Source organism: Hyperolius riggenbachi, chromosome 10 (assembly GCF_040937935.1).
Source record: "Hyperolius riggenbachi isolate aHypRig1 chromosome 10, aHypRig1.pri, whole genome shotgun sequence".
Lineage (NCBI taxonomy): Eukaryota > Metazoa > Chordata > Amphibia > Anura > Hyperoliidae > Hyperolius > Hyperolius riggenbachi.
Genome location: NC_090655.1, coordinates 114127655 through 114142838, shown reverse-complemented (window position 1 = coordinate 114142838; position 15184 = coordinate 114127655). Strand labels below are relative to the sequence as shown.

The window sequence follows — 15184 nt, the reverse complement described above, 5'->3', positions numbered from 1 at the left end:
ACTTTCCTACCTTATAAAATTCCCAGGTGGCCCTCCTCCCTCCCCTATACAGTTCCCTAGTGTTTAGTGCTTCCCCCCTCCCTCCACCATATGGTTTCCCAAGTGTTCTAGGGTTTCACCTCCAATATAGCTTCCCTGGTGGTCTACAGGGGGCCAAACATAATGCAAAGTGGGGAAAACACTTGAGGGCCAAAATTACTGGCTCTGAGGGCTTGACTTGGCCCGCGGGCCGGAGTTTGACATGTATGCCCTAGAAGAATGAACACGATCACTTTTATAGTGCAGCTCTATTTGCTCTTGTTACGCAATAATTTACATTTGTCGAGAAAGCACAGATAACTTTTTACTGCAATATTGAGTTTAATATTATTTCTTAGCAATGTACATTTGGGGAATGCAATGGTATGTACAAAATACAGTGACAATTTGCATTCTATGACTTAATTTAATATGTTGAGATTGTCTTATGACTTGATTCGATCTGTACATAAGGAACCAGCATCCGGGATAACATTTTATGGATACAGAGGAACATCTTGGCTTCAGCAGATAAGTCGTTCATCTGGTTTCAGTGCCTTAGCATTTCTGTTCAGATTCTGCTGGCTGAAGTTATATCGTCTATGTTGATTGGTGACATCATCAGTACGCTGGATGCTGCTAATATTTCAGCGCAGGCAAGAGTATTCCCAAGTCATGAACATTAGAGGCTCAGCCTGATTAGTGCTGTGAATATTTTCAGTGTGGTCCGAGAAGCAGCATTTATTGTATCCGGGTGTTTACCTGTGTAATCAGCAATTGTCGATTGTATATAGATCAGGTTATTTGTTGGTAGGCATCCGTGTGTAATGCCCAGCACCTTTTTTTTTACCCTAACAGGTCAAAATAAACTTTTTGGCCTTTGATGCTGTCACAATGGTCATCTGACCAGGAAGGGGCTGTCCAGTTTTGGGTGTGGTACATTTACACTTGTATATATTCACTGTGATTCAGAATAAGCATGTACATCTGATGAAGGGGGTAACCCTGAAACATGTTGTGTAACTGCTGAGATTTGATAAACAAGTTTATATAGCAAATTGAGTGCCTCCTTTACATGTATTTGATACTGGACAGGTGTGGATTGGTGAACCACAGGACTGAGCACTGCCTACCTAGGCCTGACCAAGCCTAGGGGAAGGGACACCCTTGGTAGCAAATACTACCACTTAATATTTTGAATTGGACTCATGTTACCAATATACAGGGCTTCATATATGTTCTCAAGTCTACGGTCTTTAGCAGTTAAGGCTGCCCAGTAACAACCGCAAACATTTATTTTCCAATTGTATACAAAATAATTTTTCCACTTCTCCTTATGCAATGTAAGGTGAGTCTTTTCTGGAAAATTAAACCGAACCAATTAGAAGTATCAACCCTCTCAGGTTCACTGTGTTAATGGGGAAAATATGTGCTGCACAGTTCCAATGATCGTAGTACTTATTGACGGCCCCTAGGTGGCACTGGAGGTCCATCCCATTGGTTAGAAGATGACGTGGATTGGGATCTAGAATGAAAAAGATTGTGTTTTTACTCAGCAAAAAACTTTACAATTATCTATTCTTTCCTTTATCTCTTGCTTCCCTTCATTGCTCTGATTTTAAAGAATGACTCCATTACCTCCATCCTCACTTCTCTAGCACTGTCAGCATTATAAAAGCAATGCCAAGCTTTGGGCTATAGCAGGGCTGCCCACTGTGTCAATTGTGATCTACCAGTAGATCACAAAGGACTGCTGAGTAGATCGCGGTTGGCATTTTAAAATAGTATGCCAGATGCCTATCTGAGGTCTCAGTGCTGCTGGGCATGCAGGGTCAGCAAGAGGGGTGACAATGTGGAGGAGAGCGGCGCCCAGTGGAGGGAGGGGGGCACCTGTGCCTAGCTATTTATATGGGGTGCACCTATTCCTAGCTATATATATATAGGGGATACCTATGCCTAGCTATCTAAGTGGCGTACACCTATTCCTAACTTTCTGTATGGGGGAACCTCTACCTAGCTATCTACATGGGAGGTACCTTTGTCTAGCTATCTATATGGGGGCACCTATGCCTAGCTATATATACATAGAGAGAGGATACCAATGCCTAGCTATCTATGTGGCGTGCACCTATTTCTAACTTTCTGTATGGGGGAACCTATACCTAGCTATCTAGATGGGGGGCACCTATGCTTAGCTATCTACATGGGGGACTCCTTTGTCTAGCTATTTATATGGGGGCACCTATGCCTAGCTATCTATATGGGGGGAACCTATGCCTAGCTATATATATAGGGGATACCAATGCCTAGCTATCTAAGTGGCGTACACCTATTCCTAACTTTCTGTATGGGGGAACCTATACCTAGCTATCTACATGGGGGACTCCTTTGTCTAGCTATTTATATGGGGGCACCTATGCCAAGCTATCTGTATGGGGGGAACCTATTCCTAGCTATTTATATGGGGTGCACCTATGCCTTGCTATCTATATGGGGGGAACCTATTCCTAGCTATATATATAGGGGATACCTATGCCTAGCTATCTAAGTGGCGTGCACCTATTCCTAATTTTCTGTATGGGGGAACCTCTACCTAGCTATCTACATTGGGGTACCTTTGTCTAGCTATCTATATGGGGACACCTTTGTCTAGCTATCTATATGGGGGGCACCTATGCCTAGCTATATATATAGGGGATACCAATGCCTAGCTATCTATGTGGCGTGCACCTATTCCTAACTTTCTGTATGGGGGAACCTATACCTAGCTATCTACATGGGGGACTCCTTTGTCTAGCTATTTATATTGGGGTACCTATGTCTAGCTACCTATATTGGGTGCACCTATACCTGGCTATTTTAAATGTTGGTGGGATCTCTTGAGCTCTGTAATTTTCAAAGCTGCTCGCAAGTCAAAAAAGTGTGGGCACCCTTGGGCTAGAGACACAGCTACCTCTATGTGCCGGTCATCTCATGTTATTTGCTCAATCCTTGAATATTTATACCCTGCTCATTACCTTTTTTCCCTAATGTGCACATCTGTACAAATAAATTAAAAGAAACCTAAAGCAATAACAAAAAAAGGCTATTTTAACTTATCTGGGGCTTCTACCGGCCCCCTGCAGCCGCCCTGTGCCCATGCTGGGACAAACCAATCCTCTTGTCCCCCCGCAGCAACTCATTTTAGTTTCTGGAAACTCAGCCAGTCAATGGTCACTCATCCTCGATCGCGGCTGCAGGGGGCTGGTAGAAGGCACAGGTAAGTTAAAGAGAAACTCCGACCAAGAATTGAACTTTATCCCAATCAGTAGCTGATACCCCCTTTTACATGAGAAATCTATTCCTTTTCACAAATAGACCATCAGGGGGCTCTGTATGGCTGATTTTGTGGTGAAACCCCTCCCACAAGAAACTCTGAGGACCATGGTACTCCTGGCAGTTTCCTGTCTGTGAACTTTGTTGCATTGTGGGAAATAGCTCTTTACAGCTGTTTCCAACTGCCAAAACAGCAAGCAGCAGCTACGTCACCTGCCAACAGTAAAAATGTCACCATGTAATATATGTCCGAATGTAATTCAGGGATTTAAAGGATTTTACAATGGGCAAACACTGACTAATTCCTTTATACATAATTATTGTAAAAATGAAGCACTTTTTTTTATTACATTATTTCCACTGGAGCTCCTCTTTAAACTGGGTTTTTTTTTTTTTTTTGCTTTAGGTTTCCTTTAAATTACCTACTAAAAAGAAGTTACATTCTACTGTATTCTCAAAATTATTGCCTTGCTTATCTTAAAGGGGAACTGAAGAGAGAGGTATATGGAGGCTGTCATGTTTATTTCCTTTTAGACAATACCAGTTGCCTGGCAGCCCTGCTGATCCTCTGCCTCTAATACTATTAGCCATAGCCCCTGAACAAGCATGCAGCAGATCAGGTGTTTCAGTGGTTCAGACTTATAAGTCTGATCTGACAAGACTAGCTGCATGCTTGTTTCTGGTTTTAATCAGATACTACTGCAGAGAAATAGACCAGCAGGGCTGCCAGGCAACTGGTATTGATTAAAAGGAAATAAACATGACAGCCTCCATATACCTCTCTCTTCAGTTCCCCTTTAAATGACAACTTAAAGCAGATCTGCACTCAGTACTTTCTCTGTACTCTGAAAGATACGCCACAGCATAATAACCTTTAAAGAAAAACATTTCTACATGCGCAGTACACGAAAATCGTTACTGCGTATGCGGAGAACAATCCTGGCCGCAGGAGCGCCATCTGGGTGCGCGTGGCTTCTGCAGTAACCGGCGGTGACTGGCCAGCTTTATGGGGTTCACCGCTACTGGATGGAGGGAATCGGGAGGACGTTGAGGGCACCGGACGACTTCAGGGGTCTGCAAGAAGCCCCAGATAAGTTAAAAACCTTTTTTTTTTAACATAAAGAGAACCAGAGGTGGGCTTTTGCAATCAGGCAAAATCGCATTGCAGTTACATCGCACTAGTATAAAAGGGTTCCTGTGATATTCATTATTTTGCTGATGACCTTGCTTTTTGTGGTTTGCATGCAATTAGAAAATGAAGCAAAATTGCAGGTAGTATAAAACAGCCCCATGAAAGGGAATCAGAATCAGAATAGATTTTATTCGCCAAGTACAGTGTATCTTACACGGAATTCCTTTTGCCACATAATACAGTAGACTTGCGTTGCCAGAGCACGCAAACATAGGTACATATACAATGCATACATGGGCTCACAGAAACACATGGGGGATATGTACATCATTCTGGTTAACCGTTTGACGTTAAACAGAGTTTAGGCCAGGACGGCTTGGGGAATGAAAGCACTCCTGTGCCTAGAGGTCCTGGTGGGGATGGTGACCAGATGGAAGTAGGTTTAGGCGGCAGTTGCCAGGGTGGGACGGACATCACCAGCTGCAAGTGTTGACATTTGGAGCAATAAAAGGGTGCTTTTTTGTATTTTAGCAATACTGTTGCATTTGCAAAACAAATGAACACTGTGAGATAAAATTGAATAGCTTTAAGTAACTGTAAGCAAATTAAACAGTTTTATATTGTCATAAATAATGACGTAGGCTATTGAATATAGCATGCATAAGACAATCATTCATATCTTTTTATATTACATAAACTTGAGAGTTAGTCAATTAGTACTTAACCTTCAGTCTTGATTATAGAATGCAGGTTTACCTTCTAGTGCTTCTTCCTACCCTTGGTGGCCTTGGTGGAGGTGTAACCTCTGGCACGGACCTCCGAGGAAGTCTTGGAGGTTGCTCTGGTATTTCACTATCCTACAATATTAACAGAAATAATTCCATCTCAGTTGGTTTATCCATATATAGTCATGAAAAGTTCCTAACACTGATCTCTTAGTTAAAATCTGACAAAACTGACAGGTTTTGGACCAGTCCAACTCCTCATGGGGGATTCTCAGGGTTTTCTTTGTTTTCAACAGCATTTCCTGAACAGCAGTTGCAAAGTCTAACGGACAAAATAGTGTGCAAGTGAGTAGGGAGGCTGGCTGGTATCTTACTACAATGGCAGTTAAACTGCTGTTCAGAAAATGTTGTTGAAAACAAAGAAAACCCTGAGAATCCCCCATGAGGAGATTGACTGACCCCAAACCCGTTGGTTCTGTCAGATTTTAACTGCCTACTTTTTCCGTGATAGTGGTCCTTTAAAGGGACTCCGAGCACCTCTCATGGGCATGCCTTTTAGACTCCAACCAGTACTGCAAAGTACTTAAAGATGCATACCTTTCTGTAGCTTGTTTCTCTCCTCTTTCATTTGATGCCTGAATCGCCGTTCTGAACCATATAGTTTTCGTTCGATTTCAATTTAAAAATCGCGGCTGCCATCTTGGCTATGTTATAACTTCCTGGTCACCCCTGTCTTCTCTATTAGAGAAGTGCATCACTGAATGAAGCAGGAAGAGGAAGTGACAAGCATGGCTATTGCAAGAGGCTCTTCCAGAAGGGTCATAGCACGACTTTGTTGAAAGTCGTCTGTCTTAAAGGCATTCCCATGAGAGGTGCTCGGAGTCCCTTTAAAGGCCCACTACAGTGAAAACCCCGAGAATCCCACATGAGGAGATGCATTAGTTCAAAACCCGTCGTTTGTCAGTTTTTAACTGCTTACTTTTTCACTGTAGTAGTCCTCTAACTGTGCAATTTGTAATGAACAATCATATTTTTGTTCAGACTATTTAGATGAAAAGATCATTATTTAATTGATGCACAGCATTAACAGTTCCAAACTAGTCCAGAGCCTGTCAGTTCTGCCAGATGTTAACTGCTTACTTTTTTCGCTATAGTAGTCCTTTAATGGGTACCTTTAATGAAGGAGATCAGGAACAGAGTTGGAGAAACTATGGACTGTTTTACGATTAAAAGCAAAGGATATCTGATAAATCAGGATGTATTTTATTGACTCGCATAATAAATGTTTATATGATATTAATATGAATGCATTTTCATCAGATTATGCTACTTTGTAAGTGACTTTGGAACTTTTTTACGTAAACTGCAGATGATGGTGTAGTGATGGGAACTGAGAGTGTGCCCAGACCTGCATGTCTAGTTCACCCAACTACATTGATCAGAGAGGAGCAAAAATGAAAACTCATGTTTACTCATCTCCACCTGCTGGTCATCATGAGGTACTGCTCAGCAGGGTGGGTGTTTGCAGCTGAGAGATCTCTCATGTCACTTGAAGCAGGTGACGGAGGCACTCCAGTTAAAAACAAGCTAAACGTGAGTGCAAAGGATTTTAATTAATTTATATAAATTAAGGCAAGAACTGCTGAACTGGTCATTGAAACACAGAGATAATTACCTCGTTATCTCCTTCCATTCCACTACTGATACTCAGTATGCTTCGAGTGCTGGATCGGCTACTGCTGCTACCTGTAAAACAAATGGAGTGGGCACATCTGAGACCTTCGCAAATTTAACATAATATAATCGTCTGTGAACTGTAAAATTGTTTAACAGCTTTATTCTTTACTCCAGTACAGTTAACCTCTTGATATCCATTTAAAGACATGTTCACAGTGGTGCATTGCGGCATAATGACCACTCTGTAATGGGGCTTGCCGCACTGCAGTGTACCAGCTATGCGACATTCACAGTGCGGGTGCTTTGCGTTACAACGTAGTGTGGAATGGTAACGCTCTGCATTACTGTCACTATCTTCCTCTTGCTTACATGCCCTGTTTACATACCTATTGTTGCTGCCTCTGCATAGTTGTTGCACCGCAGGTGGTATATCTACGCCCTGCAGGACTTCATCTGCAGTCCCAGGGACATAGATATTAGGCCGCTGTTTCCGCTCTTATTCGCCCCGCACACTGTTCTCATCGCCACCTGTTAGTGTACAGAACACAGTTCCTATTCTCTGATCTCAGTGCTCAACATCAATGAATACTGGCATCAATGAGATGCCGGCGTTCATTGACAAAAATGAAAGTTAGAGTTACTTACTGTAACAGTGTATGCAGTCAAAAGAAAATAATAAAAACAAAGTGTCTAGTGGCCAAAAAGTAAAATTACACCTAAAAATGTCCCAATAAAGGAAAATACATAAATTAAATGTAATGCTTTGGGGGGGGCATACTTTCTGAGTCAGCGTGTGTGCTCCAGACTATGTAGCTGGGTGATGGAAGAGGCTACACAGATGGACACAGGAGTAATGAACAAGGGAGCAAGATTGCCCAGAGCAACTGCAATTCTGGCCGCCTATCAGGCTAGATGCTATGTGATACAATACACAACAGACGTAGTCGGTAACAGGCTTCGGTCATACACGATAGATCAGATGGCAGTGGTACAGTGGACTAGGCGGAATCGGAGTCGGTAACAGGCTAACGTCATACACGTTAATTCAGGAAAATAACAAATAGCTCAACTAACGGATAAATATATATTCGCAGATTTGCATATATATTTATCAAGAAACTAGCTAAAGCACAAGTAATAACAATTAACAAGACAAATGACAGACAGACAGACGGAATGCTTGCCAATCTAGTCACTGCCCCAGCGACGGCAACATTCACACTGACATAGACAAGACTAACAGGTAGGAGCGTAACTAATGGCAACTGCTGCTTTAGTTACGTCCTCAAGAGCAAGCCAAGAAGGAATACTACTAGTCACCATGGTGCTGGCAGAATCTAAGCTATCAGGATCAGAAGGACTTTATTGTATCCCCGCAGATACAGCAAACGTCCAAGCAAGAAACCAGATTAAACCATGCAATATACAATTCACATAAATGACCCAACAACAACTCAGGGAGCTGAACGCTATGTCGGGCCGGGTCTGAAATGGGAGGCAGACTTTTATGTCGACAGCCAATGGATGCAGCCATGCAAATTCCCACACAGCTGAATGGTAATTACTCAATCCTGAGCCAGCTTGATAACATGCTGCCAGCCGACTGTGAAAAAGAACTCTCATAACAAATACATGCAATATTATGCAACAATATGCATGTAGGAAATCTAGGGCTATCTGGCTGCAGTTCAAATGCAGCAAGCAATAGGAGGAATCCTGACAACATCCTGAACTGCTCTGAACTGCAGAGTGATTGCAAATGACAATGAGACTTATTGCAAATGCGCAACCGAATGCAAGCAGATAAGTCAGAACTGCCCGGTTGCAGTTCCACTGCAACTGACAGAACATGCTACAGGAGATATCCTGACATTATAGCAGTAATTAAGCCCTTACATCCCTTCCCATAGTTTCCAAAATAAAAACTTAAATAAAAAATTACATAAATAGTTAACTTGGAAACTAAACTTTTTTAATATGTATGTCAAGAGTGTATATTACTGTTCTTGTTTGGTTTTATTTTTGCAAATAAGGGCTTGTAATTAGTGATGGACCCAAAACTGAAAAAATACACCTTTATATCCAAATAAAATATTGTCACCATACATTGTGATAGGGACATCATTTAAACCGTGTAATAACTGGGACAAATGGGCAAATAAAATACAGTAGCATGTATTATTTTAAAACTATAATGGCTGAAAACTGAGAAAGAATGAATTTTTAAATTTTTTTTCTTATTTTTTTTCACTAAAATGCATTTAGAATAAAATAATTCTTAGCGTAATGTACCACCCAAAGAAAGCCTAAATGATGCTGAAAAAAACATATGATAGATAATTTTGTTGTTATTAGTAGTGATAAAGTTATTGGCGAATGAATTGAAGGAGCGCTGAAAGGTGAAAATTGCTCTGGTCCTCAAGGGGAAAAACCCCTCAGTGGTCAACTAGTTAAACACTACAAACGACATCTCTCCGCTACAGTGCCCTTGAGAGAAACACACATTGTGCTTTTTTGTTTAGGTAAAATAACCTAATTGGAACTCCAGGGTTACATTATATTAATAAAACACACCCTTTCTTGGCAATATAATATTATTAGTACATGTTGTGGTATGAAAGCAAGTCATGCTTGCTGATTTGTAAGCAAATGTTGACAGGGCTCCTTCTTTTAGTGTTTCCTGTTATTACCATAGGAACTATATAGGTTCACACTGGGCACTTTAGCAGCACTTAGATTGCTGGCGATCAGCAAAACGCTACTGCTAAGGCAAGTCAATGGTAATGTTCATTCTGTAGCGATCGCCAGTGATTAGCGATTTTCTGAAATCTTAGAGCTGGTTCACACTGGGACTCTTTTACAGTGCTTTGCTGATTGCCAGCCAACGTATGTATATCTATTGATACATTTACACTGCAGCGTTTGTAATTGCGATCAATCGCAAACGCGCTGCATGCAGCGCTTTGGGGACGATCGCGTTGTGATTCTTGTTCTATTGAACGGGAATCACAAGCACAAATTGCGGTAAAATGAAACATGAAAATGTGTACCGCGATTGTGATTTGCGTTAACACTGTAAGGGCTTGATTCACTAAACCGTGCTAACTCATATCACGGCCACACTAATCGCGAATTTCCGCACAAAAATTTGCGATTGCGCATGGAAATTCGCGATTGCGTGCAAAACTGCGGAAGCGCGTGCAAAAACCATGATGTGAGTTATCACTGTTTAGTGAATCAAGCCCTGAATGTGAACTAATGTGAATGTGAACTAGCCCTTTAAAAATGGCGCATGCAGTATTTTTTGGGGTGATTTTTGAACAAATGCATTTCAATGTTAAAGAATCACAAAATGCAATCACGCCAAAATCGCTTTCCTGTACAGTAAAACACCACAGGAAAATCGCTTTGCTAGTGATTTTGTTGGGGTTTTGCGATTCCCCGTGTGAATGGGGCCTAGCTGTGCATTATCTGCAATTCCCTCGTTAAAATGTCACTTGAAAACTATTGCATGTACACTGTAACTGTACCATGCCAAGGAATAAAAGTATTAGGTCCAAATGAAAGGAATCTGGTATCTTGTTTGGGGCACATTAAGAAAAAAACAGGATGCAACCCTACCAGTGCCCTTGAACCAAAGGGGCCTACCAAAACGCCTCAATCACTGTAGCTCTTCATTAGGGTCCATTTCAAAACGTTGTGCACTGATTTGGGCGTGGGCATAAACAAACAAAAATTGGCTTAAGGGAGTGGTAGTAAAATATTGGTATATTTACAGATATTCTACAACTTAAATGATATAGTGAAATATTGGTAATATTTGCTGATATTTCACTATGACCTAACCTCTCCCTTCTCTCACACAGAACCCTTCCCTGGTGGGCAACTAATAAACCCCCAAGCAACTAAACATCCCCCTCGGACAACTAATAATCCACCCGGCAACTAATAACCCCCCAGACAATTAATAACACCCCCCCCCGGCAACTAATAATCCCGGCAACTAATGACCCCCCTGGACAGCTAATAACCCTCCCAACTTCGACAACTAACAACCCTCACCTTCCCGCCCTAGGGCAGCAAAAATGTTTGCCTGCTATGCAAACTGCGGCTACTAATAGCGGACACTTTGGTAGCTGCAGTTCGTTTACCACGCGCCCATTGTTGTTGCGCTACATTTAGCTGCCCCGCCCTAGCTACACCACTGTTCTTGGAGGTTAGACAGAGAAGAAGAACCTACTTGTTGTACTAGATGTGCTTTCAGTCTTCCAGTTTCCTCGTCTGAGGTCTCTTTTTGGAGTCGAGCCTGGAGCTGCAAGCTCTGTCTTTGCCTCCACATTTTGATGCCGGCGAATGGGTTCAGTGATGTTAAAGTCTACAATTTGAAAAAAAAAAGATGTTCGAAGCAATGTTTTGTTATTAATTTTTTTTTTTTTATGAAACCTAATATTGTCCACACACTGGCAGACTGATCTGTGACCATGCAGTGAACAGCACTAAGGTTTTACTATGATGACTTTGAACTTGCTGACTTTGGTTTCACTATGATGACTTTGAACTTGCTGGCACACACCCAACACTTTAAAATAGGAAAGAGTTGCACCTGTTCCTGTGAAAATATTTGAAGTACCACTAAAATGTTAAAATTTAAAATACATACATGTAAAATGTGAATTTCTCCCAGAGTAAATTGCACTCGAAATTACTTTTTATTTACCTATGTTGCAGTCACTTTGAGTATGTAGTAAAAAGCTGACCGAGCTGACAAATTTTGGACTAGTTCATCGCCTCATGGAAAATTTTCTGTATTACTTTTATTCTTTACAAAAACACTCCTTAAAAGGAATCTATACAAAGATGCTTGTCAGCCTTTCTGCTCATTTGCCCACTATTTTGGCTGTTAGACTGATCAACTGCCGTTCAAGAAGTGCTTTTGTAAGTAATGAAATACCCAAGAGTCCCCCATGAGGAGATGTACTAGTCCAAATCCTGTCAGATCTGTCAAATTGTTACTACCAACAGTAGCTGCAGTACAATTTGCAGAATGAGCTGCATCTGTGCTGCCCCAACCCTTTGCACTCCGTAATACAATGGGTGGTGTCAGAAGAAAGGAACGTGAGTGTAGATGTGTAACCCTGTGTGTGATAGGGAAAGACGGACTAAGGGTATCATAAGGGGAGCCTCTCTCTGTCAGCCTGACTGAGCAATCTGCAAGTGGGTCTGGTTTAAAAAGGAGGGAGGGACACCAGTGAGCCACTAACAATAACCTGAACAGGTGACTGATGGGGGGAGAAGGAATGGAGGCCCTTGGGGCCTGAGCACACAATCAAAGTCTGATGGGGGAGGATAATTGGGGGTAGTGCATTTAAAGAGAGACTGAAGCCACTTTAAAAACTTGTTTTTACCTGTCATTTAGCTTAACCTCTTGAGGACCATGGTGTTAAACCCCCGTAGTGACCAGAACATTTTTTGACAAATTGTTCACTGCAGCTCTTAAGGCCAAGCTGCAGGGCCGCACAACACAGGGGGGGTCCTTTTCTCCCCACCAACAGAGCTCTCTGCTGGTGGGGTCTGATTGCCCCCCAGATGTTTGTTTATTTGTTTATGTTTGTTTATTTGTCATTTTTATTAATAAAAAATGTGTTGTTTTTTTACTTTCATATACTCCCCCTCCCTCCCCTCGCCAGCCAATCCACGTGATCAGCTGTCATATGCTTCAGCCTATGACAGCTGATCACCCCTGTGCCTAAGGAGGAGGAGGTCTCCAGTACAGCGCTGCTGCAGATCGCAGTGCTGTACCAGTAATTAGACGGCGGGTTCGCCGTCTAACACTCTCCCGAACGGCAATAGCCGCTCAGAGACTGAAGGGTCCGCCCACCAAGTAGGAGATGCACATGCAACCTGCGCGCGATCTCCTGCAAACCAGAGCCCAAGGACTTTATGCAGATCGGCGTTAGGCGGTCCTGGGGCTGCCGCCGAGGCCACGCCCATCGCCGTGACGCGGTCGGCTACTGGTTAAGGAATATGGCCAGTGTTAACAAGGGTTTTATAACTCCCAAATCCCCAGGGCAAAAAACAGGGATCGCTTCCTTGCAGAGGCAGAGCTTAGCGCTGTAGCTCTGCCTCTACTTGCGTCAATCCCCGCTGATCACCGCCTCTCCCCGCCCCTCTCAGTCTTCTTTCACTGAGAGGGGCAGGGAGAGGCGGCGATCAGCGGAGGAATGATGCTAATGGAGGCAGAGCTGCAGCGCTAAGCTCTGCCTCCCCGGGCAGCAAAATCCATGACTTTGAAAGTTGTGGATTTTTGCCCCAGGATTTAGGGGGTATAAAACCCTCGTTCTGCCGCGGGAATGCGGCCATATTCCTTAAAGTGACTCTGTAACAAAAATTACAACGTTTTTTCTACCATCCTACAAGTTCCTAAACCTATTCTAATCTGTTCTGGCTCACTGCAGCACTTTGTACTATCACGGTCTCTGTAATAAATCAATGTATCTTTCCCCTGTCAGACTTGTCGGCCTGTGTCTGGAAGGCTGCCAACTCTTCCGTGCTGGTCTGTTCCTCTATGCACACTCCAGTGTGTGTTTTATTTACATAAGCCAGCAGCGTCTCTGCTATCTTATCAGTGATAGAAGAGAGCTGGATAAAAATCCTCCTCTCTGTTAGGCTGTGAAAGTAGCTGGCTGACACATACTGAGGAATTACAAACACAGGCACATTCAGAGCTGTCTGCAGGAAGCCTGTAATGTTCAGTGCATGAGAGAAGAAGGGGACAGAAGGTAAACACACAAATGATCTTTTGAGATTCAAAAGGAAAGCTGTATACAGCCTGCTTGTGTATGGATGTATTTTCTATGTGTGGACATATTGTACATCAATCTACTTCCTGTTTTGGTGGCCATTTTGTTTGTTTATAAACAAACTTTTTAAAACGGTTTTTGACTACTTTTAATGCGGCGGGGAGCGGCGAAATTGTGACAGAAGGTAATAGGAGATGTCCCCTAACACACTGGTATGTTTACTTTTGTGCGATTTTAACAATACAGATTCTCTTTAAGCTAAATAACAGGTAAAAACAAGTTTTTAAAGTGGCTTTGGTGTCTATCCTTTTTTGCTGGAGAACCTAGTCCCAGCCCTGATCAGAAGTACCACATTTCAGAGAACTTGCATTGTATAACTTGTAATAATGGCCGTTTTGAGGAACTGTGGTGAAAATAATGTAATGAACACATTTTTTTTTTTTTTACAATATTCATTTGTTAATTATTTAGTCAGTGTTTGCCTTTTGTAATATCTTTGCTCGCCACGATTAACATTCTGAAATTTATCACAGGCGCCAACATTGTTAGTCTTGTCAGGTGCAGCTCTGCTGAATGTTTGTTTCTGAGAATATCGAAGTCAGTGAAAATAATGCATGGTCTCTCAGAATGCTTTGGGAGGAGAATTCTGCATAGCTAAACAGCCTAGGCTAAGCATACCAATAGAAAGAAATATACAGTTAGGCCTGGTGCACACCAAAACCCGCTAGCAGATCCGCAAAATGCTGGCAGATTTTGAAACGCTTTTTGTTATTTTTCTGTAGCCTTTCACCTAGCATTTTGCGGTTTTGTGAAGCGTTTTTGGTGTAGTAGATTTCAGAAATTGTTACAGTAAAGCTGTTACTGAACAGCTTCTGTAACAAAAACGCCTGCAAAACCGCTCTGAACTGGCGTTTTTCAGAGCGGTTTGCGTTTTTCCTATACTTAACATTGAGGCAGAAACGCATCCACAATCCAAAAAATGCATCACCCCGGGAGTATGCATTTCTGCAAAACGCCTCCCGCTCTGGTGTGAACCACCCCATTGAGATACATTGACCAAGCGTATCCGCAGCCGCAAGCGGCTGCAGAAACGCTGAAGAAGCCGCACGGTGTGCACCAGCCCGTAGAGGAGGTAGTTTTGCAGGAAAATGACTGTGTGTCACTACAGCGCCTCTTCAACAACCATTGATTTTACTTTCTATTAACTGCTTTAATTAAAAAAAAAACATGTTATAGTTTTGATTCAATTTGGTCTTTTTTCTTGTCAAATATTAAGAAAGAAATTATTGAGTCACCCATAATATTACTAAATCAAAACTGACAGAATTGGCATCATTAATGCTTTTCTTCAAGAGGCACTATGGTGAGAAATTGTAAAATTTAAAATATGTGCAAACATAAATTTCCAGAGTAAAATGAGTCATAAATTACTTTGCTCCTATATTGCTGTCACTTACAGTAGGTAGTAGAAATCTGACAGAAGCGACAGGTTTTGGACTAGTCCATCTCTTCAAAGG

General features: G+C 42.1%; 1 protein-coding gene across 2 annotated transcripts in view; it reads right to left on the bottom strand.

Annotated features, from left to right (window-relative positions):
* Positions 1–340: 340 nt before the first annotated feature.
* PIK3AP1 (phosphoinositide-3-kinase adaptor protein 1) overlaps positions 341–15184 on the bottom strand; it is a 169387-nt gene continuing 154543 nt past the window's right edge. For both annotated transcript variants that reach the window (XM_068257564.1, XM_068257563.1), the window contains 4 exons: positions 11108–11242; positions 6866–6936; positions 5222–5322; positions 341–1543 (listed from right to left, as the gene is read on the bottom strand). In XM_068257564.1, the coding sequence (XP_068113665.1) occupies positions 1477–1543; positions 5222–5322; positions 6866–6936; positions 11108–11242 (374 nt within the window). In that variant the 3' untranslated portion in view covers positions 341–1476. The remainder of the gene's footprint in view (positions 1544–5221; positions 5323–6865; positions 6937–11107; positions 11243–15184) is intronic.